We start from the raw sequence: 25,902 nt of genomic DNA on the forward strand, positions 1-25,902 counted from the left end.
GAGGCAGAGCTCAGGCAGTAATGCGAGCAATAGGGAGATTGCTTCATCTGTATTTACATCTGGCTGTAAATACAGATAAAGCTTCACTTGCTCACCTGCTGCTCACCTCCTGCTGTGCGGCCCAGTTCCTAACAGGCCACAGACCGGTACTGGTCCATGGCCCGGGGGTTGGGGACGCCTGATCTAGGAGACTGACAAAGGCAAAGCAAAGTGCAATGAGATGGGAGGGAACCTAGAGGAATTCATTTCTTAAATGTTACCTTATTGTACTTCTTAGTCTGCTTATTCATAAACATAAAATTAATTCAGTGTTGCAACAATCGTGTTGCTAATATATCTGTGTTCTAGAAAGAATGCATTTTAATTCCTATATAATAAAATAGCTTTATTTGTTACAGTGATGCCAAATCTGGTGATAGAACTATTTTGAATAACTATGTTTTGAAGGATATGTATGCTATAGTCTCTCACAGGCAATGAAATCTAAGTAATTTTCTTGTATTTTTAATGGATACCACTGTATTTTTAACAATATCCCTGGAACTAAAATGTAAATATTAGGAAATATTTAAATCTGACTATAAAGTTTACACAGCAGCTAAAATTGTAATTTTTAAAATATGGAACCATAAATGGCTCAAAATTGCCAAAGCAATCCTGAGGAAAAAGAACAAAGCTGGAGGTATAACACTTCCAGACTTCACATTATACTACAGAGATACAGTAATCAAAACAGCATGGTATTGGCACAAAAACAGACACATAGATCAATGAAACAGAATAGAGAGCCCAGAAATAAATCCACACACCTAGGGTCAATTAATCTATGACAAAGGAGGCAAGAATATACTATGGGAAAAGAAAGTCTCTTCGACAAGTGGTACTGGGAAAGCTGGACTGCTACATGTAAATCAATGGAATCAAAACACTTCCTCTGAGGATATGGGGAGGGGGAGGGGTGAGATGTGACAGGGTGAGAGAGTGTCATGGACATATATACACTGCCAAGTGTAAAATAGATAGCTAGTGGGAAGCAGCCGCATGACACAGGGAGATCAGCTCGGTGCTTTGTGACCACCTAGAGGGGTGGGATAGGGAGGGTGGGAGGGAGGGAGATGCAAGAGGGAAGAGATATGGGAACATATGTATATGTATAACTGATTCACTCTGTTGTAAAGCAGAAGCTAACACACCATTGTAAAGCAATTATACTTCAATAAAGATGTTAAAAAAAAAAAAAAAAACACTTCCTCACACCATATACAAAAATAAACTCAAAATGGTTTAAAGACCTAAATATAGACATGACACTATTAAACTCCTAGAAGAAAACATAGGTAAAACATTCTTTGACATAAAATGTAGCGATATTTTCTTAGATTAGTCACCCAAGGCAAATGAAATAAAAGCAAAAATAAATAAATGGAACACACTCAAACTTTAAAGCTTTTGCACTGCAAAGGAAGCTATTAACAAAACAAAAAGACAACTTATGGAATGGGACAAAATATTTGCAAATGATGTGACTGAAAAGGAGTCAATATCTGAAATATACAACTCAATATCAAAAAAAAAAACAACCCAATTAAAAAATGGACAGAAGACCTACATAGCATTTTTCCAAAGAAGACATACAGATGGCCAACAATACAAATCAAAACCACAATGAGGTATAACTTCACACTGGTCAGAATGGCTATCATCAAAAAGTCTACAAATAATAAATGCTGGAGAGAGTGTGGAGAAAAGGGAACTCTCCTACACTGTTGGTGGGAATGTAATTGGTGCTGCCACTATGGAAAACAGTATGGAGGTTCCTTAAAAAACTAAAAATAGAGCTACCATATGATCCAGCAATTCTACTCCTGGCCATAAATCCAGAAAAAAACAAAAACTTTAATTTGAAAAGATACATGCACCCCAATGTTCACAGCAGCACTATTTACAATAGCCAAGACATGGAAACAACCCAAGTGTCCAGCAACAGACAATTGGCTTAAGAAGATGTGAGATATATATATATATATATATATTACCTGGCCATAAAAAAGAATGAAATATTGCTACTTGCAGCAACATGGATGGACCTAGAGAATATTATACTTAGTGAAGTAAGTCAAACAGAGAAAGACAAATATCACTTACATGTGTAATATTAAAAATAGTACAAATGAATTTGTATATGAAACAGAAACAGACTCACAGACATGAAAACAAATTTATGGTTACCAAAGGGGAGAGTGAGGGAAGGAGGGACAAATTAGGAATATGGGATTAACAGATACAAACTAATATACATAAAAGAGATAAGCAACAAGGATTTACTGTATAGCGCTGGGAACTATATTCAATATCTTGTAATAACCTATAATGGAATATAATTTGAAAAAAAAACTGAGTCACTTTGTTGTACACCTGAAATTAACACAATATTGTAAATCAACTACACTTCAATTTAAAAAATTATGTTATTTTTGTATCTTTTACTAAATAAAATATAGACAAATATCCACAGATACATAAATTACTCCAGGAAGATCTAGGATATTTCAATTAATACAAAGAAGACGTTTTTTAATTTTTAGAAAATAATCATAGTATTATATGTAAAATGATTATCTTTGTTTCCATGCCTCTGAAATAAAATTATAAACTTGTTATATTTCACATACACATACACATACATATGTACATAAATACATATATATACACATATTACAGAAAGGACTTAGGGAAGCTTATAGAACATAATTCAGTAAAAAGATAGAAAAGGAAGATACGCTTGAGGTGTGATGATGAGATAAAGAGAATAGGAGATGTAAGCCATAACTACTAAAGTCAGGCGGGGAATTTGGTTTTGAGCTGCCCAATGACCAAAGCAAAATGTTTACATTAACTCTGGTTAAGTATAATTAAAAACAAAAAATATATACTCGTTCCTTAGGACAAAACGAACAAAAAATGCCTGTCATCTGGATTTGAAAGAAATGTTTTTATTGAGTCCTTACGGAAGGGACCCTAAACAATGGACATCGGTATGACCCTTACAGTAACTGCACTGTCAACCTTCTTAAGACACTCACATGGCAGGTTCCTCAGTGCAAACTGCAGGCAAATCACTGACAAGGAACTTGGGGAAGGGAACGCTGCAGGAGGTCAGACAATATGGTCCAAACAGGCAGCTCTCTGATGGTTTAGCTTCATCTAGGGATATAAACTAGAATATGTAGAGGGATTAATGGACCCTGTGTTTTTTAAACTAACTTCTAATTGTTCTGGGTTTTTTCAATGGAGTTTTAGATAAAAGTCAATTAATGAACAGTGTGAAGTTAGTCTCTGGCAGGCATTCTGTGCTACTGTCTAAGGGTAAGTCTTTAAAAATTAATGGTGTATCACTGGAATGCAGGAGCTGAAGGGCTGTCTTTAGATGTTTCCTTGGAAATTCTGAGTTTACTCAATATGTAAACAGAAAGGCATTCTAGGATACAGGCTCTGACATAACAGAACATGGTCACAAAGGACAATGACTCAGGTTTTGTTTTCTTGATTTCAGATTATTAGAGCACTTGTTTTCGAACTTTAGTGTGCATGAGAATCATCAGGCTTCAAGATAGTCTGATGCAGTGGCTCTCAGGGGGAGCCTAGAAATCAGGTAATTCTCTTGAAGATAGTCCAGGAACTACACTTAGAGATCATTATTCCCCAGAGGGCATAACAGAGAGTGAGCACTTAATACCTGTGTTTAGTGTCCTTAGTTCCCTCAACTAACAGGCACTGAATGTATTTTAATATTGACTTGTGTGAGCTCTTTCCCAAGACATTCTTGAGAGTCGCCAAATCTGTAAAACAACTGAGTCTATAAACTGCATATGGCCGTCCTTCAGTATCTGCGGATGTTCACACCCTTACATAAAAGGCCTTATGACAGTTGGCTGTCCGTTTCCACAGGTCCCACATCGGCAGATTCAACCACCGGCTCCGCAGATGGAAATTCTTCTGAGGACTCTCAATTCCACGTTGATCTCAGTCCCACAAACAGGTATGTTCCTCTTGAACAACTGCTCTATTTCTATCATCTGAACATTGTGACTTAGGTATTGATGGTCTGTCCCTCTGTGCACACTGGATGCTAAGAAGTTTAGATACAAACATATGGCTCAAGTCTGGCAAATTATGCATTTCTGCGGTGCTATAACCTCATATTTTAATATCAACAAGTGAGTTTCGGGTCAGTAAGAAGACAGAATTATATCAAATTTTACTGGCATGTGTTCTAATCCATTTCTGTTTTCAAGCAGAAGATATTACAAGAAGCGTTAACAACTGATGGAAAAATATTATATGAACAAACTTAGAAAAATCAAACTTTCTGTATCAATCCTTCTTTCTTTCATTGTATTTACAATTTGTAGCTTAAACTTAAATATGTTTTGAGTAAATATGTCAGAGGACAAAGAGATTTATTTAACAACATACTTCAGTGGATGGATTCACCACTCATTAAATTGTATATTAAGTCATATAATCATTAATAAACCTGAATAAATGAATGAATAAACAAACAAACCTGAATAAACTGACTATTGGTATGTAGCAACATACAATACAGAGGTCAGCCTAAGCTTAAAGCCAAGACTTTCATGACACCAATAAAATGGAAATTTTAAATACAATCTGAAAAATAACTGCCAAGTTACTAACAGTAAAGAAAATCTTAGAGAAATTACCACGTTCAAGTTTTAAAATTCTGAACCCAGATGCATATCAGAATCACAAGCCTACTTGTCAAGGTTAAAAAACAAAACAAATCTAAAAAACAAGAAAACCAATCTTAGGATCATTCCACATTTGACGATGCTACTTCATCTTGGTACTCAGAAAATAGTGAAATTTATGTATAACCCAAATGAGAGTACTTTTGATTTTTAAATATTCAATGACTTCAGGATACGAGAATAGCTCTTAATTGAATTAATACAACTTTAGATGTGAAGAGCATCTTTATAACATTGACTAAAATTTATTTAATATTTTGGGAAGTAAACCAATTTTTTTACATATATGAAAATGATAATAATGCCATCCTGTAGTTTTTATGCATATAAAATTCTTTAAAATAAATATTAACTAATTTCTTACACACATTTTGGGTTTTCCCATTATTGTTCAGATGGAGAGACCCCCCCCCCCCCCTCAGGAAACTAATATTCTCTGACTACCTAAATCACAAGTATTCTGCTAGGTGCTTTGACAAATATCATCTCATTAAAAAAAACAATACTAAATGAAGTTTTATAGTTTTTTATGACCTACTAACCATAAGAACTGAATATTGGTATGTAGCAACATTATAGAGGTTAGCCTAAGCTAAAACCCATAGCATCTTTAAGAAAGGGTAAAGGAAAGAAGAAAACAAACAAACAAAAAGTATACAACCTTATATAAAGATTTTAAAAACAAATTTCACCTGACTGGACCACAGATATTCACATCACTGACTTTGACTATTTAGTGAAAGGCATTTATTTATAAGTAGAGGGCAAATAAGTGCTGTAAGGCACGTACAATGGTACGAACATGGCAGGTTTTCAATAAAATAATTTTTACTTCTGTTGATATGCTAATATGTTTCTTGTTGTTCATTTATCAATCTAGTACAAATCAGCCTAAATAAGTAGCATGGCATCGACCTGTAAAAGTTTGGAGGTCCCATCTAAGCTTAGTGTTCTCTGAAGTCCTCCATGATTTATTATCTGTTCCAACTAACATTTAGTACAAGCTATTATACAGCCTTATATTGTTATTCATCTTTCTACGTCTATGCACTGACTTTTTATGGCTTATATCTTCACAGCTCTAATAATATTGAATACAATTTAATAAGAAGTAGTTAACTACCTCAATTTATAACTATTTGTTATAAATCCTATGTTTCATGAGATTATATCTTATCAACTATGTTCTGGAAAGAGAATTACACGTGTTTGCTTAAACTCTGCTGACTTGCCATTGCTTGCAGAATAATAACCAAATTCCTGTGTATGGAACTCAAAGCCCTGTCCTGTGGCACTATGCTAGACTTCCATCCTACCTACATTCCAGCCACTACCACAGAGCATTTGCCAAACTTACTGTATACTTTTGTACCTCCAAACATTGGTCAGTATGATTCTTTCCGCAATTCCAGATGGCACACACTTACTTATTCTGCAAAGCTCACCCCATCAACTCTTTGGTGAAGCTTTCCCAGAACCCACCACCTCTTCTACCACCACCCCGCAAACCCCTGCGGAGGGCAAATCCTTCTCTCCATTTGGCAGCCACTTTTATTAAAGTACTTTTCTCCTTTAGTAAAAGGAAATTATTATTATTAGTCTGCCTTCTCCTTTGTGAAACTTTCCAAGACTCCATTATTATTATTATTATTCCTCTTCTGTGAACTCTCTAAGCCTCCCATATCCAGAGTTAAGCACTGCATTTATTGCCCAACCCTGTCCCTTGTAAGTAATTCTCTCCCAGCACATAACACAGCACCCTGGCGTTACTTATCTTTATAATTACCTGCCCTACACAGATGTAGAGAACAAATGTATGGACACCAAGGGGGGAAAACCACGGGGGGGTGGGGATGGTGGTGTGCTGAATTGGGCGATTGGGATTGACATGTATACACTGATGTGTATAAAATTGATGACTCATAAGAACCTGCAGTATAAACAAACAAACAAAAAAAACAAAACGAAACAAAAAATAATTACCTGCCCTATTAGACACTGTGCTCCTTGAGGACATCATCTCATTCATCATTGCACCCCCAGAGCCCAGTCAGCACTTGATACACAGTAGATGTTTAATAAATGTTATTAAATTAATAAACAAAATACAATTGCTTTCTCTCAAATCAGAAAAAAACTGGTACCGAGCATTCTGTTTAGACACCTGCCTCTTTAGCATTCAAGCAGAAACCTTGCTCTCCAGTGATTAAACAAGAGCAAACCAAAGTGGATGTGCAGAAAGTCAGGTGACTGAAGGAACTGGGGAGAAGTCAGGCTTCCAGCAAGGGCAAAGGTAGGCCCTTTACATGTTGAACAATTCCCTCACGTTAGCTCCAGGAGGGTTATTTACACAGCAGTGACTGCTGTAAGCAATGCTTTGCTAACCTTCAGTAAGATAATCCCTAATGAAACTGCTTCCTCACCTCCACTAAGTGACAGATAAATGTCCATTTTTGCATAGACATTTCCTTAGAGAATAATCAACTGGGAATATAACAACTACATGTATTTTTAACATCAGTTAATTATACAAAAACATTTAATATATATAATTTTTAATAAAAAGAACACAAACCAGAATTAATGTGGCATGATGTTAAAAAATTACTGTATCCTAACATGCCTACTCTATATCACAAGAAAATATCTGTACACATGTATACTACAGCATAATCTTTTTCTACGTGTTCTTGATTTAACTTCTGGATGGCATAAATCAGAAACAGCAAAATGAAGAGACTAGGGTGTAAAATCTACTGTAAATATGACGAAAGATACGGGAAGATGCAGAGTACAATTAATTCACCAAATATTTTTGAAATGCCAGGAAATACAAAAGGCATAAAGATGCATAGTGTAACACCACTGCTTTCAGGAAACTTAGAGTCTGAAATAAAGCCTTCCACTACAATATACTCACAGAACCGAGCAAACATAAGTAAGGATATCACTGAGCTTGTCTTAAAAAGAAAAATGTTATGTAACTATGACTAACTGGTTGCTCTGTTTTCTACAAAAACAATTATCTTCAACAGATTTTAACACTCTTTCTACTGAACACATGGAGGTAAAAAAATTTTAGGGACCTCCCTGGTGGCGCAGTGTTAAGAATCCACATGCCAGTGCAGGGGACATGGGTTTGAGCCCTGGTACGGGAAGATCCCACATGCTGCGGAGCAACTAAGCCCGTGCGCCACAACTACCGAGCCTGCGCTCTAGAGCCGGCGAGCTACAACTACTGAGCCTGCGTGCCACAACTACTGAAGCCTGGGTGCCTAGAACCTGTGCTCCACAGCAAGAGAAGCCACCACAACGAGATGCCCGCGCACCGCAACGAAGGGCAGCCCCTGCTCGCCGCAACTAGAGAAAGCCCGCGCACAGCAACGAGGACCCAACACAGCCAAAAATAAATAAATAAATAAATAAATTTATTTAAAAAAAATTTTTTTTTAAACAAAATGTACCTCAAGCTATAAACAGTCTGAGAGCCAAAAACTACTTTAAGAGAAAAATAAACATAAGGTGACTACATTTCGACATTTTAAAAATCTTCACTTCATAACAATTAAATGCTATACACATACAAATTCTTAGAGTTATACTTCACATATACAACATTATTTATAAAAGTTTTAACTGTTCTTGACTTCTTTGAACTGCTCTTGGCCTGTTTTCTCAGAGGGAAAACACCTATACTTAGTAGGACAATATGCAAATGCTGGCCTTTATATCAAAAATAAAATTTACCAGCAAAAAGTTGGCATAAAGGTTTCTATTGGCTGAAAAGTATATCTTCCTCCTCTAAGTTATAGCTTCCTAACTCTCCTTTTTGTAATGTAAAAGCTAATTTGAGTAATGGGTATAAGAATACAGACACATTTAATAGATGCTATCTCTTACTCATTTTTTCCAGGTTTTGAGAAAACCTCTTCACAACACAATTTCAAATAGTGGTTCTATTATAGGTGTGTTTTTGACTAAATATAAGGTGCTTAAATTGTTTTAGAAAGTAAGCAGATATTAATTCATAATTGGAATTCTAATTGGGCACAACTACTAACTCATCCTGCTCAAAAAATTGTTTTAAATTATTTGTTACTAAAAATTATTTATTTTGCATGCAATTGAAGGCTACTTTACCTGCAGATGGCTGGGAAACATTCCTGAAGACCTTTCTTTTTAACTAAAGATCCTTCAAGGCAGTACATAATGATGTCCATAACCTTTACAGAAAAGACACAAATCTAAAATTAGTTTCAAATACTTCATTTTCCATAATTTAAATTATTAATTTAGGTCTCATTTGCATTAAAATTCTACATAGTTTGATTTTGATATTTACTTTAAAACTACAGTATATTTACTAAAATTACAGTGTACTTACTTTATACTATAGGCCATCCTTTCTCTTACCTGTGAAAACCATTTTTTAAAGACAGCACACAGTAAAATAAAGAAACCAGACTTGTTTACTTGAAAGGCAATTCCTATTTATGTACAGGATAGGTAGCTTTTATTCAAGCACACTCTATGTTCTGTTTTACTTATAGTGAAAGATACGGAAGAGACTATAACCTTTAAAAACTACTCTAATACAGCCCATTCCATGTGAATGGTAAATGGACACAGCAATCATTTTGATTTTTGAGGAAATTTAAATAAAGTCTCCAGAAATGATACAAAAGTTCATTCATTTTAGTCATCTCTTTCTTTCTTTTAGAGGTGCTGGAAATAAAGATGCTGATTTATATTACTACACTAGAATATTTAATTTAGCTGTAGATGTACTGATATAATTTAAAACAGAATATTCTTACCTCCACGAGAAGATCCACGACATCCGTGGGCATTTTTTCAATAAGAATTTCAATGACTCTCAGAATTTCCCCTTTAGCTCGGGCAAGAGTTGTGGTGTGCATATTCTGCTGGGATTGGGTATTTGCTGCAAGAGCAGTATGTCTGTGCACCTAGAAAAATATTTCCATGCTGTAGATACGGTCGACACTTGATAGACTTTTACATTTCTAGCCACTGGTTTTTCACTTACTAATACAACAGAAAAAAAAATCAACAAAAACAAATGTCTTGGGGTGGGTCAGGAAACACTTTTAATTACAAAGAAAGTACTTAGTACAATAAACACTCAGTATGTATTCCCTAATAGAATTCTAGTTCTTGGGCATTATATGAGACTTTAATACAATATCACCATGACATTTTTAAAAAGGGACAAACAGAAGATTTGTGAATCTTGCATATTCGGCATTGAGGTGGGTAGCAGTTAGGAGACACCAGCGCGTATAAGACATGATTCTTGTTCTCAAGTAATAATGGTAAATGATGCTTACATAGCACTTACTGTGTCCCAGGCGCCATTCTAGGTGCTTTACAATCAAGTTGGGAAATTTTAAAAAAACATACCTCCAAAAACAATGAACACTGTGTAAACACAGCTGACCCTTGAACAATGCTGGGAGTTAGGGGCGCCAACCCTCCACGGAGTTGAAAATCCGTGTACAACTTACAGTCGGCCCTCTGTGTCCAAGGATTCAACCATCCACAAGAATGTTCAGTCCTGTAGTATTTACTACTGAAAAAAATTCGCATATAAGTGGACCTGCGCAGTTCAAACCCATGTTGTTCAAGGGTCAACTGTAGTGTAAGTTCAGTGTGATTTTTCTTCCTTGTACAAATTGTTAAGTCTTAACAGTTCAGAGGAGAAACAGCATTAACAGGCCCTGGGCCAGCCATGCAGGAGTGGGCATGGGGATGGGGTTAGGGACAGCTGTCATGGTGAGAAATACTTCAGTATTTTACTCTAAACCTCTAAGTGAAGTGGAAAACTTGTTTTTAAAAGGTAATAAATGTGGACTATTACATTAAAATATTAGTTAGAACACTAAGAATGTGGGAATCATTGGCCATTAGTTAGACCATTAACATTAAAATATTTAAAAATTACCTTTCTAGTCAAATGCTGGAGTAGAACAAACCCCAAGCATGGCTATTCTAAGAGTTCATTTAAAAATACTCATATGTAAATGGTGAAAATTAAGTTCAAAAACACAATTAATATAAAATACTTGTTTACTCTCTTTAAAGAGGCAATTTAATGCCTGGCCTTTATAAGACCTGTATCTGTATCAGACTGATGTAAGGCTTATTCAGTATATTCAATATTAGTATCTCTGCATATTCCGCTGATATGAAAAACTGGTAAAAAAAAAAAAAATCCCACGTCTAATAAATCTGTTCATTTATACATACATACACTTTATAAAAATATATACTATCTATAAAATATAGACATATAACATACATGTGTATATTTTAAACACAGTGGACTTTCACTGCACCACTATGCACTATTAGAAAAACGTAGCCCCTTAGTCTGCAAATCTATTTTAGGTGTGAATTCAAAGTCCCACTGCCTCATATAAACCCATACAATCTGCTATTAGGCCCTTCTTTCCTCCCTTCTAGCTACATTCATGTCACAAATATTTGCTGCATGCCTAGTAAGGATGGCTCTGGGGCAGACATAGGCCCAGTAGGTTGTAGGTTATCAGGGCAGACCCCGAGGTATTTATTTAGTATTTTAAAAATTCATCTTAGCTACAGGAAAAACAACTCAGGTAGAGCCCATACCCCACGGACACCGAGTCTGCACATTATTCATGCTAAAATGGAACAAACCTTTAAAGAAAATTTAGGAGTTTATCTTCCTTGCCTTTTCTCCTACTACTAAGACCTATAGGAAAGACCTTATAATTGGTTCATTGTTCTTTACTCATTTTTCAGTTAGATGTGGGCAATGAAAGCACTAAGAATGCGGGAATCAATTGGCATTCAAGTCTTTATCTGTGACATGTAATAGGAAAAACAATTAGCAAGTTTATGACTTACATTTTTGTTTACAGTTGGAGAGCCAGTGTTAAATAAGTTTTGTTTTGATTATAGGTAGATACTTACACTTGTAAAATGTGGATAGCTTTAATATATTTTAATTTGAACAAGCCTGCTGTATTTCAGATTGAGAAATTACTGTAAATACAAATATTTACAAGTGAATTAACGTTGAGAACAGAAATGACTACAAAAGCACAAGTAATGAATGCACCGCCGTGGAATTCAGTGTGCATGCACACAGGTACATATGTATTCATCCCAGCCCTAAATTATTAACTTGCGTTGTTCTAGAGAAAACTGTAAGGATTATCTATCGATACGGACCCTCGGCTCACAATATGAGATAATTCATCTAAATGAGAAGACAGAGCACACTGAGAAGTTCCTCTCACCTCTTTGGCTATAGTTGTGATGAAGGCGGGTGGTCTGGCCGTGGCAATGAGAGATAGGGCATGCCTCGAGGAGCGGGCAGAGTCAGCTGCAGGGCTCAGAGGCAGCCCCATTGTGATGCTAAACAGGGATCAGAAAAAAAGGAAGAAAGAAAAGAAGCATTAGAAATATAGACTGAAAAGATTAGACACAGCTTATAATGTCAGTTCAAGGTCAATGGGAGCACTCAAACAGTTAGAATATAATGGACTTGCAACAATGAGCGGTGATTAGGAGTCAGGGTGTTCTGGCATCAAATACAAAATCGAATAATTAACCGTGAAGATTGAAAACAGTATGTGCATCTGTCCAAGGTGTTAAAAACGCCTTGTTAACAAATTATCAAGAACTAGTACTGAATACATATCACATAGCTCCGAATAAGGCAAGAAAGAATATTGTGCAGAGCACTTTCAATTTTTTTCCTTAAAAAAGTTAAAGGTAAAAATTTGTTTATAAGGCCAAGTTAAAAGGCTGTATTTAAGGCCTATATCTGAGAGGAAGCAAAATTCACTCCTGTCCATAAAATTACCAAAGAACTGAAAATCACAAAATTATTTTTAGTTTATATATTATTTTTAGTTTGAATTACCCTCAGTAGCGCTAGTTTACCCTACACTCAGTACTTTCAGAACCAATCTACTAATCAGCATTCTCTGCCAGTAGGTATTCAGTATTGTTGCAAAAAATTCTATTAACTGATACTTACTCTCTCTCTATAAAGAACATACACATGACATGGTCCAGGCTATATACAAGAATATGTACATGATGAAATAAATCTTTCTAGACTGTGAGGATGTCCTGATAGGATAGTGCTGCTATATATTCCTTTGCCACTCCTAAAACATAAAAATGATAATATTCTTCTGTTTGTAAGCTTCCTTTATATTTTATATAGACTACTGTGAAAAGTATTAAGGCTTTTTTTTCATTAAAACGTGGCATGTGACCCACACATCAACTGTGTACAGGGAATAATTTGTTACTCAGTAAGAGATCCATTATAGCGTCTCTCGCTAGTTAAATAACCTTGGTATTTAAATATCCATATGAAATTATATTCAGATCTGTCCTGCTCCAATTAAATAATCTTTGTGTTTCATGTGTCAAATGAATTACATTTACTAAAAATTTTCAGGAAGTTTACAAGTATCTCTATAATTGATCTAAGAATCATTATTTTAACTTTTAGTTGAAAATAAGGAGGCATCACATAGGCATTCCCATCAGTCTTAAAAGGTAAATTGATTATAGAAAATTGTGCTTATTTCTTTGTGACTTTTACATTGCTCAGTCTCTGTCTGATAATATAACTGTCTCTACTCTTTTTTTCCAAACTGAGGGTAGACACAAAGTGGGAACTCAGAGGAGAAGACGATGGAGAGCTTTCCTTTCATGTTTACCACAAAAAAGGCAGAAGTGAGCTGAGAGAACAAACACACATATTGAGCAATAAAGAGAAGGGATGCGTTGGTGGGCGCATCACCCCCATGGAAGGTCCTGACGCCTTCGGGACCCAGTGGGGGCTGGACGGAGATGCTCATCAGAAGAGCAGTTTCTCTTCTGGATTAAACTTTATTATTGAGAATTCAGGAAAAGAAATGTCTACTATGTGAGTAGTGCTGGGCTAGATTGCTTAAAAAATTATTGTAAAGTTTTAGATCATTAGTAAGCTAAGTTTTAAAAAAATTCAAAAGCTAAACTTTTCAGATACTCTATGATGTTTCCTGTCATCAGTGTGGATGAATAGATGTTGATAATATTGAAAGCCTGAAACAGACGAAAATGGTATGTTAATTGAATAATTCTGAACAAACCTAAATCAACTTTCCTAAGATCAGTAAAATCACAGGATGTTGAAGTTGGAACGATCCCCTAGGCAACATCCCTGCCAAGCAGTCAGCCAGGGGGAAAGGGTGGCTATTTCCAGGGCGGCCCACCCCACATGTGGGAGGCACGAGAGGAGGAAAAAGAACTGGACGGGACCCGTAGGTAGAGGGTTGAAGTGGAGCTTCCCTACACTACATCATGTCCTCTTGCATCTGCCCAGAACATCCCTATGAGGTGGTGATATCAGCATTTTACGAGGGAGAAATCAGGTGCAGAGAAGGTCAGTGAGGAGCCAAGGTAGCAGCGTAATGTCTTTCAGGAGAGCCGACCTCTGGAGAAAATAAAGGGGGAGGGGCTGGACGATACTGTGGTTAATTGGATGAATGAATTGCTAACATGACTAAACTCAGTACTTTTGGATGACTGGCTAGACTGCATCCCTGAGAGAGCTTTCTAGTGGTATGTTGTAATACATGGACCTCCGCTCTGTTTTATTCAGTATCAACAGTGGATTGAATGAAGATACAGGATGCACGGTTATCAACTGGTATGGAGATAAAGTTGTAACAGAGAGCAACTGTACTAAATAGCAGAACTGGAAATCAAAAACCCTCAAAAAGATCAAATTCAGCTAAAGAAAGAAGTCTTACATGTGGGTACCGATGACCAACTTTACAGGTAGGTATAGGACAGGCGATGGCCGAGCTTATGAAACAGACCTGAGGGTTGTTGTACTTGAAACTTACATCCGTATGTTGGTGACGTGGCTACCTGCAGGGCTAGGCTGAATCAAGGGAAATACAGGGATAGAGAAGATGTTGCCCCTGCTGCCCTTCCTGGCTCTGGGTGCCCTCCCCATGGATGTATTGCTCGCTAAGAGATGGGGCCTGGCTTCCACAGGACAGGCGTTACAGCATCCTCCTGGAGTCCGTGTAAGTCCTGCCCATTCCCAGCTGTTCTGTCGTGACCTTTTGCAGTTGGAAAGCAGAGTTTTATTCACATAAACAGGATCCTTGCAAACTCACCGCCCACCTCTAAGTCCTCTCTTCCACCCCATCTCTGTTCCTTGCATGGAGGAGAAAAGTTTAGTGGGATGCTAAGAAGGGGCCAGGGGAGGTGAGGCAGAGGGGAGAAAGAGAGAGAAAGAAAGAATAAATACACATGGATATGCAAATGTGTGTGTGCACCTGAGGGTGGGGGAGGTCAGCTGACAGACTTCCAAGGCTCACGCCACAGTGACAAGTGGATATTCTCCCTCTGCCCTTATGCTGTGCCCTGTGGCCACCCTAGACTGAATAAGCACAATGTCAGTAAAATGGTTATATTAAAATACCGACTTCACCAGGTTGATGAGAAGATTAAATGAGATAACAAATGCAAAAACATCTAGCCCTGCATCTGACAGTTACAGGTACAATAGGTGCTTCTTCTCAACCAAAGATGCCTCTTACAAATAGAGACAAAGTGAAAAGAAAATGAGATCAATGAATGGCAGGTCACTAGTTTCAAGTTAAAGGCTTAGTCACACATTACCCTTCCTCCTCAGCAAATGACCTTGTGAATTTGGGGAAATTGGCAAACTTCTTATAGGAAGAAAAGTGATAAAGTGGGGGTAATGGGGAAGGAAGCGAACCAAACATAGAAAAGTGCTGCCAGTTGGATTCCAGCCGTTGGGAAGCTGGACCACCCAACAATTTGTAGAGGCACCAACGTGTGCATTTGAGTGATTCCTGTCATCAGTGTCTGGCAGTCTGAGGGCAGGACTTCAGAATGTGGATGCAGCTCTTGCTCTGAGGTCAGGGCTCTGCAGTGACCGTCAGAGCATCCACAGTGCACAAGCGGGTGGGCTGTGAGCGTGATAACAAAGGAGTCGCCCAGGCAACAGGGGCAGAAGAGAAACCTTGTCTCTCCTGTCTACAGCCTCTTCAATGCACCCCTGCCAGAGTAATCTTCCCAAAGCACCAACTTTATTTCATGGTTAACCTGCTTAAAAACCGCACTGGGTCCTAGTGCTTAGAAAAATCTTAAACTCCTTGGCTGGAGATTCCAGGCCCTCCATAATCTTGTTTTGCTAATTTATAACTCAGTCATTTCCACGCCCATGCTCCCGAGGCCAGACTAATTTCAAAGCTGGTCCCTAAAATTTGATTCCTTTTTTAATCGTAGTATTTTGCTAATGCTTCTCCACTACCCCTTTCCCCACTAGCACACTCTCCTCCCTCCCCTCTGTTCAATTCTTGTGGAAGCCCACGTGGTATTCTGCAATTGCTACAGCACTCAATTACCATCTATTGAAACAAAAATAACCAACGACAAAACCTGTTCATTCCGGGCCTTTAGCACTGACTCTCATTCTGAATTAGTTTTATACTGTGAACCAATAGACAGATTAGGACCATGCCTTCTAATCCTGTGTATCACCCCCTACCCCCCGCAATGTGCCTAGTACAGCCCTTGGACATAGTGGTAGCTCAATAGTTAAAGGAAGGTAAATGAAGTTACCTGGCAAATTCAGCAGGAAAAAAAAAAAAATCACTTAAGCCAGTTATTCGACTGAATTGACCAAGAAATGAAGTCAAAGTAATTGATCTGGTGGTCCCAACAGACAAAGTCTAATTCTGCATGTAGTTATCTTGAAAGTCAAAAGTGCACTGGGTGTGTGATATATTTTAATGTGCGATTCTAACTGAACAAGGAAGGATCATACTATCAGAGGCCTGAAATTAAAGGGGATGTCTGCCTTATTCTGCAATCTGTATGTAAACACAGAACTCACTTTTCACCTGATCCTGCTTATCTGGCTGTTATGCAGATCATTTGTTACATAGGTTTATAGGGTGGGTCTTTGTTTCAGTCTTTATTCTGAAAAATATGATATGACACACTCTCTGTTTTACTCAGCATTTCAGTATACACATCCAATACGAAATACCAGAGATGATAGATATTATAAATAAAAACCATGAATAGAAAAATAGTCCACTCAGGCCAAGCTCAATCCTTACTTGACTGCTCATTTAATCCTGTTCTAACCCTTACTCCATGGCAGTAAGAGCTTTTAAAAACTTACATGTAAGACCACCTCAGTTAAATGTCACTGTCTACAATTGTCAGACTTCACCCATCTGTCAAATTATGGAATGCCGTAAGGGAATATTCGGCGGGGGGGGGGGACACAACTTTCGTAGAATAACCTGCAAATCATAGTCAACACGATTATGGACTGAATGCTTGTGTCTCCCTAAAATTCATATGTTGCCCTAAGCCTCAATGTGATGGTATATGGAGACAGGCCTCTAGGAGATAATTAGAGTTAGATAAGGCCACGAAGGTGGGGCCCTTGTGATGGGATTAGTGCCCTTATGAGAGACACCAGAGAGCTTGCTCTACCTCTCTCTTCCAATCTTGGTCACAAAGAACTCAAGTCAGGACACAGCAAGACGGCGGAGCCTACAAGCCAGGAGAACAGACCTCAGAATGAGGTCTTACCAGCACCTTGACCTTGAACTTCCCAGCCTTCAGGACTGTGAAAAATAAATGTCTGTTGTTTAAGTAGCCCAGTCCGTGGTGCTTTGTTATGGCAGCCCAAGCGAACTAAGACTAACAGTAACAGGGCATTGAAAACACTCCCCATCTAAAACAAAGACTAAAATTATTTTGAAAATACATAATTACGTATCATCTGGGAATTCCATTCTACCCCTCCCTGGTAAAATAGGTGTGTTAACAATTGTCTTTAATGTAATAGGGAATCAGCAATTCCTCTTTGTCATGTGGGACCTAAATCTGATAAGTCACAGGTGGCATTAATTTCCTAAACTCAAAGGTGGCAATTCCTCCAAGTGCATATCTTTTAGACCTATTTCCTATATATTGTATACATTTACAATGACTAAAATGTATGCCAACATGATTTAGTTAAATGGTTTCCTCCAATTATAAACTTTCTATTAAAAATAAATGTCATGTGAATAGGAAAAATAATTTAAATATTGAAGCCTAAAGCACCTTAGTGTTTGTATGATGTGATCTTTACTCTCTGGCTCTCAAATCTAAAAAATATGATTGAGATCTGAGTTAAAATGTCAATTCTTTTTTCTCCAACTCTATTTTATATTGTCCAGAAAGACTCTTTCCAACATATAAGGCTTATCTATGTTATCAGAGCATGTGTGGTTTCCAATGACTGTATGTTTCTCCCTTAAAGTTTGGCAACTGTGAATATTCCAGAAAAGCAATGGACTTTGTGTAGTTCATCCACGTCCCTCAGTCACAGCAGTATGAGGTGAGAGTCTGGCACCTGCAGCAGCTGGGCCGGCCCTGCTCTGCTGTTCTCTTTCAGAGTAAAGGTCTGCAACATGAACTAGGAAAATGGAATCAGAATCACAGACCACAACACATACAAAAGCACAAGGATTCTTCTGTACTTTTACATTAAAAAAAAGTAGGATTTTCTACTGTTTCTAACATTTTATCCATATGTCCATAACCATGCTGATCTAAAAAACCATGGATTTTTAAAAAAGATAATACTGCATACATTTCTATTATTTTCACAATCAGCTGGGGATGACTTAACCTATGATTTCAACGAAGTGCAGCCTTCCATTTTCAATTAAACGGTCCATCATGAATAAACAGCCCATAATCATTAACTTAAAAATTCCTCACGTAAAATTCTACCTGTGGATCTCTCATTATATAAAGGGTGACATAACCAGGTGGTATGGAAGCAGCAAAATGGGCGTCGGGAGACCTAAGTGATAGTCTTAGCTCTTACAGGACTAGTGTAACCTCAGACAAGTTGTTTAATCGCTACAACTTATTTTTACTTAATAGCATATTAAGGGCACTGGATTGCATGCTGTTGAAGAAGATTTTTGTCTCTAAAATTTTAGGACTTTATTAAATGTTTATTGCAAATAACAATGTAAATCATATAACAGGTGTTTGAATACATAAGAATAAACACATAGCATCGAAACATGGCCCAAGCTGTCGAGGAGTTTACTGATATTTAAATGGGCTTCTAATTTCCAGAAGGCACAAAATTCTTGATGAAAATGATTTCATTAAATAGATTTGAAAAATCTAAAAATTCTGAGTTGACCTCTTTTAGGTCCTTTTAATAGGTCGTTTTGAATTTAGTACTCTGTTGGTCTTTAATTCTCTGGGTATAAGATTTCAAATGCAAGATGGCACAGGGGTGGGAGCGTGGCTTTTGGTGTCAGTAAGACCTGGGTTTGAACCTCACCTTTTCCTGGACAAGAGAAAGCACCTGTCTCAGATTCGTTTTATAATCTTTTATAGTCATTTTTACACTCTTTTAATAAAGAAAAAGGTAAAACCAATCCTCTTTTTGAACCCAATTCTATTCCCCAGAGATAGTGAGTAAGGCAATTATGTTCAAGTGTTTGATGGGAGCATCCCAGGGTTTAATTTCTGCAAGAAATTCATAAATAAAATTAGCTAAAAACAATGCTTACTTTCATGTCCCTGTGTGTGCAGCTGCTCCTCAGCCTCTTCGGGGTGTGCCTGGGCTTTCCCCATCTGTCCTTTTGCACGTCGTAGTTATTCTTCCCCACCTCTCCTCACAATCATTCAAAGGAAAGATTCAAATGAAATTCTTCCTTGGGTACTGTCTGGGTACCCGCCCTGTGATTCATCTGCCATGCTCTGAATCTCCATACTTTTTACTCTCCTTCTTTCCTGTAAGATCTTATCTTTCCTGTAAGACTGCAAGTCACGTGAAGGGTCTTTGTTTCATGAAAGTTTGTCACTACATACAGTACCTAACACTGTCCCTTCCACATATTAGCTACTCAATAGATGCTTGCTTAGTTAATAAACATAGTTTAAAATTGGGCAGAATGTTTGAAAACACTGGAAAACAGCTGGTTTTATTTTGATTCCAAAGATGTAAAATTCTAAGTCATATTTCTAAAATAAAAACATTATTAATTCTGGGAAAATGCTCTATTAGTCTTGAGCCATATACAGTTCTTCAGGAGGCCTCTCAGGAGTCATCTCTGACAGAGGATGTCAACACAGGGGAGAGAGGGAAAGAGAGAAACTCTGCTATCACATGTATTCCTCACAACTAGAGAGCAACCTGAGCGAGCTGCCCTGCCTTGAACCCCCTCCTTCATAAACTCACAAGAATTGAAATAAAGAAGGAAACACTGCTTATGTTTTTTTTTTTTTAAAAAAGCACAAGCCTAACATAAAAGCTTCTTCATAAAGCAAGCTTAAGACCACAGTCAGGAGCAAGGCGGCCAAGCGGTGTTATCGTGTGCACAGGGAATCAGGCACAGAAGGGCGGCCCCGTAGGCACCACGAGGGTAAGATCCACAGTCACCCTGCTGCTCTATTTCGCCCCATCTCAGTCCTCCTGCAGCCTGTACCAAGTGTGTCGTGGATGTAACGGGTCATTTTCAATCTAAATCTTGTTATAGATTAATCAGCAAACATTTTCTTGCTTATTATACAATTTATCATGATGAAAATTACATTGGACTCCTCAAGGCTACATGCTGATACATTCATTTATTCAGAGCTGGGTGTATAGATTTATACTAATCTTCATGACAGAAAAGGATGTAATAGCAAGACTTAAATTACCTACTGAAAGCTAAAGTATTGGTGTCTGTGGACATACTCCATGTAGATAAAACACAGCACATCTTTATGTTTGCTGATATAAGCTTCATGTGAACTTATTTAAACACAAAATAAAACAAAATATTAGATGGTTAGTCTAAAATAGAAACCCATTATTTCTCCCAGGGAACAAAACAAGACTGCATACTATTGAAATTGTGTTTGATCATATTTGAAAATAGGCTATAAAACTAGGTCAAAGTAAAATTCTGGACAATCAAAAATATTAAAGGCTTCTCAAGGTAACCAGGAGAGCTGAGGTAAAAGAAGCCACTCTGTTGACTCCTTGGAGCGTGTCCATGGCAGTTGCAGCCAAGGGGAGGGTAAAAGGTTGAAAATACGTTCCAGGCTTTGCACAAAGGCCAGCTGCCTCTTACGACTGCTGCCAACTCATGGGCTCACATTTCCTCCTAATCCTTTAAGTCAATCGAGAACCTTCAGGTCACCTGTATCCATCCAGAAACTATCCTGATTGTCACTATGCGGAAGTGTTTATTCTAGAAACGGGCATCTCTTCCATCTGTTGAACACTAGGACAATGACAATGGCATCACCATCCATACCCCACACCCCCATATAGGTAACATCCATTCAATCTCTTAACATGTGCTAAGTGCTCTTCTAAGCACCTGGCAAATATAAACTCACTTAACATCAATCTTATGAAGTAGGTATTCAATTAGCCCCAACTTGTAAATGGAACTGAGGTGAGAGGTGAAGTAATTTACTGAAGGGTGTATAGCTAGGGAGACACAGAAGTGAAGTTTAGGAAGCGTGGCAGTATGGAGCAGGTGAAGGGGGAGGACAGCTGCTTAGGTTCGAAACGAATACCCTTCCCCTACCAGTCAACCTTGGGACTTTGGGCTGGGGATGCCCAATCTGTGGACAAAGTCACAGCATTCCAGTCTAGCCTTCAGTTGTTTTTCTGGTCTCCACTTCTGAGCATAGAGCAGCCAGCAGAAAGATGACAGGCCCAAAGCACGCTAGAATATAAGGCAACTGTGGGATATGAGAGAGGCAACCATGAAGAAAAGGGCAGAGAACTCTAGTTTTTTAAAAGGTTAGCAATGATAAGCATGAAATGCCATTCACTGAAAAACTCAAAGAGGTGATAACACTTACAGGCAGACCTCAAAGATACTGTAGGTTTGGTTCCAGAGCAATGCAATAAAGCGAGTATCACAATAAAGTGATGCACACGAATTTTTTAGCTTCCCAGTAAACATATAAAAAGTATGTTTATACTATACTGTAGTCTATTAAGTGTGCAATATCATTAAGTATTTTTACAATGTACATACCTTAATTAAAAAATACTTTATTGCTAAAAAAGTCACAATAATTACAAAAATAACATCAAAGATCACTGACTACAGACAATCATAACAAATATAGTAATAAAAAAGTTTGAAATATTGCTAGAATTACAAAAATGAGACACAGAGTCATGAATGAGCAAATGCTGTTGGAAAAATGGTGCCAACAGACTTGTTCCATGCAGGGTTACCATAAACCTTTGATTTGTAAAAAAAAATCACAGCATCTGCGAAACGCAATAAAGTGAAGGACAGTAAAACGAGGTCTGCCTGTACATTAAGAGACGCATCATGGGACAGTTCCAGAATTCCTACCACTAGGAATTCACCCTCGCTAGGATGACTATACGAAAAAAGCAACAACAAAACCAGAAGATAAATGTTGGCGAGGATGCAGACAATTCCTACATTGCTGGTAGGAATATAAAATGGTACAGCTGCTATGGAAAACAGTTTGGTGGTTCCTCAATAGGCTAAACACAGAATTACCACATGACCCAGCAATTCCACTTTTAGGTATCTACCTAAGAGAAATGAAAACTAGGTGTTCAAACAAAGTGGAAACAACCCACATGTCCATCAACAGATGAGTAGGTAAATAAAATGTGGTATATCCATAGAATGGAATATTGTTCAACTATAAAGAGAAACAAAGTACTGAAAAATGCTGCAACATGAAGGAACCTTGGAATCATTATGCTAAGTGAAAGAAGTCAGACACAAAAGGCCACATACTGTATAATTCCATTTATATGAAATATTCAGAATAGGCAAATTCACAGAGACAGAAAGCAGATTATTGATTGTCAGGGGACAGTGGGAGGGGAGAATGGAAAGGGACTGCTCAATGGGTATGGAGCTTCCATTTGGTGTGACTGCTACTGGGAACTCGGTAGTGGTGATGGCTGCATAACTGTGAATGCAGAGAATGTTGCTGAATTGTATCCTTTAACAGGGATACCGTAGTAAATTTCCTGTTAGATGTGTATTATACCATCAAAACAAAACAAAACAAAACAAAAAAGACTCCCTCCAGGAATCAGGAGGCTGGGTTCTCCAGTCAATACTAACCTCTATCACCAGCCCCAGTTTCATTTTAGGAACTGCCTTGGGTCCTCTTCCTATTCCTCTACTCTCATCCCTGCCTCCCTGGACCACTGCAACCTCCTTATGGCTGATCCTCTGCTGTGTGCAAATGAAACCTCAATAAAGCTGGTTTAAAAATTAACATGAGCGCAAAGGAGTAATTCCCCAAACTGGCCAGGTATTGTATCAGTAAAACATTTTTGAGCAACTATATATATCATTTTCCTTATATGTGATATGTTTATATTATTATTAGTTGATAATATCTCAAGGCACAATAAACACATATTTAAAACTATGCCACGGATAAATCATTGATTGGCTCAAAGCTAAATCCCAATTGTGTTAAAATGACAGAAACATATCTCCCTTTCATTGTCTATTTCCAAAATTTCATATATTGAGATATTTGTCTATTTTTTTCTCCATATGCAATTTATAAAGAGTAATCAATGACCTCTACTAAAACAAAACAAAACAAAACCAATAAAAGCCAAATGAACTGAAATGGAGTGTGTACTTGGCAAGTTGTTTCTCGGCATCAGCACAAAGTTCAAGAAGCCCCATCAGGACAGCAGACACATCCATGTAAGGCTCCCAAACTGTGAAACCACGTCCAATCAGATCAATGGCTGTTCTTCGGATCGTACTGTGTGGAGGAAGTTTGGGGCTTGGTGGTTGCAGCAGAAGAAATGTCAGTGCCTTACCTAAAATTACAAAATAAAAGGCAGAGCAATAAAGTAATTTTACTTTTGTGATGTTTTCTTTGAAGCATATTTTCAAAATATAAACCACTTTGGATTTACTTTAACTGACAAGGGGTTTTGAATAGTAAGATTATAAAAAGATCTCAAGTTTACAGTTTGTTTAGCCATGTACTTTAAAGAGATAAGTTAGGCTACAATATTTTATACCATATTCTAAAGTGTTGTAATTACATAATAACTATATTTAAATAAGTATATATAATTTCAAAACATAATAGTGATTCTAAGCTTCCAAACAATGTTTCTCCCTACTCAGCATTCTGCAAAATGAAGATGCTTTCAAATAATGTAAGATGGTATTTTTTCATCTTTCTTCTGCATCTAACAGAATTCATATGCGAAATGCTTCATCAATAACACTTCTCATCACAGGCAATGATTATCAACAGGGATGAGGGATGGAGAAGGTAGAATGTGTAGTTTTAAAAAGTCTCCACTCCACCCCGCCACCGCCCCAGACAAGCATATTTGTTCCTCCACATTCTGGTGCACCAATAGCAGACAATGACGTCAAGTACGTGGTAAATTCTTCACGTAAGTTTGTTACACAATTTTAAAAATAGCTCAATATTACTTCTAAATCTGATGAAATGATCTAGATTTTAATTAATATGTATTCCTTTATGTTGAAGATCAAGCTAACCGTTTGTATACCTAAGCCAATGGTCATTAAGTTACAAAAGCTCATCTACTTCCAAAGGCATTTTGACATTAAAAAAAACCAAAACACCAGGGATTGTGAAGAACAAACTGCAACTTAGAAGAGGGTTTTTTGTTTGTTTGTTTGTTGAGGGGAAGAAACAAAACAGTTTATAAATCATATTACTGTATAGCATACTAGTTAAAGGGAACAGAGGCTTCAGATTCAAGACGGAGTAACTTACTAGGGGGCAGGCTTAGGAAGATACTCAGTGAGCCTCAGCTTCCTTGTCTGTAAAATGGGGATAATAATAGCTATCACTCATGAAGGGCCAGAGTGTTAAATGAATTAAACAATGAAGTGTACTGCCAAGTGCCCTCACTGGCATGTGTTCAGTGAAGGGCAGTCAGGGCTCATTCTGAATACCATGTTGAACTTGTTTGTTTCTAAAATTAAGAACATGGCATATAAACTTTAATTTAATTCACTCAACAAATAAAAGCATTTACTCATTGGCTATGCTATAGCCAATTGTTAAATGAGAATGGATTGAAATGGGGGTGAAGAGCAAGATATTGTAAAGCTGAGACAAGTCTGTGAACGCACTCTCTATACAGTGGTTCTGAATTTCTTCTCAGTCACAGAATCCTTAAAGATTCTAACAGAATGTTTTTAGAAGATAAAAAAAATAAAAAGAATCTGTTGAAAGCCATCAGTCCTTTCCTCAGGAAACTATATACACATACATATCCATCAAATTCTGCAGAAAGATTTCAAGGAGGCCACGGACCTTGGGTTAACAACTCCTGCCGTAAACGAAAAAGGTACACAGATATGGAAAGCCTCCTTGAGAAAAACATCTAGAAATTCATACTTCATTCATACATGTATTTGAAAATTTTACTCTCATACTTAGCTATGTAAATATAATATGTAAAGCTCCAAGTTCTGTGGATCATAAAAATATAAACCCCTTGAGAAAAAGAGATCCAATGCTCTATTTTCTGCCAGTACCTATGTGTCTCTTATCACAAGTTATCTTTAAATATAAGCATTTTGGTGCCTTTCCCTTCTCCTCAGCAAGTTTGTTAGCTCCTTGAGGGTAGGAAGTATGTTTCATATAACTCTGCATCTCCCAAACCGCCAAGCACAATGCTTTGCACACATTATGGACCTAAAATGGATAACAGACCTGCCTTTACTGCATGTACATTTCTAACACAGCTCCTGGCCCCAGTTTGCCAGAATGATATTTCAAACTGTCAAGAATATCTACCACTTTCCTGTTATTCTTGACATCTAGGAAGTCGTATGACTCCATATAATATAGGTGCTCTGCAATATGGACCAAGGTGATGAAAAAGCTAAAATTAAGACAATGATAGCACTTCTCTATTAACAGAAAAAAAATCTCATGCCGGAATTGTATGAATTTTAAGTTTTATCTCTCAGAACTTTTCTTAAACCTTAGGTACCCAATAAAGGTT

General features: G+C 37.4%; 1 protein-coding gene across 4 annotated transcripts in view; it reads right to left on the reverse strand.

The window, feature by feature from the left end:
- The window catches only part of WDR7 (WD repeat domain 7), a 370,109-nt gene that overhangs the window by 87,498 nt on the left and 256,709 nt on the right, over window positions 1-25,902 (reverse strand). For all 4 annotated transcript variants that reach the window (XM_061169470.1, XM_061169471.1, XM_061169468.1 and 1 more), the window contains 4 exons: window positions 23,529-23,715; window positions 12,077-12,194; window positions 9,593-9,742; window positions 8,916-8,998 (listed from right to left, as the gene is read on the reverse strand). In XM_061169470.1, the coding sequence (XP_061025453.1) occupies window positions 8,916-8,998; window positions 9,593-9,742; window positions 12,077-12,194; window positions 23,529-23,715 (538 nt within the window). The remainder of the gene's footprint in view (window positions 1-8,915; window positions 8,999-9,592; window positions 9,743-12,076; window positions 12,195-23,528; window positions 23,716-25,902) is intronic.

Source organism: Eubalaena glacialis, chromosome 15 (genome assembly GCF_028564815.1).
Source record: "Eubalaena glacialis isolate mEubGla1 chromosome 15, mEubGla1.1.hap2.+ XY, whole genome shotgun sequence".
Lineage (NCBI taxonomy): Eukaryota > Metazoa > Chordata > Mammalia > Artiodactyla > Balaenidae > Eubalaena > Eubalaena glacialis.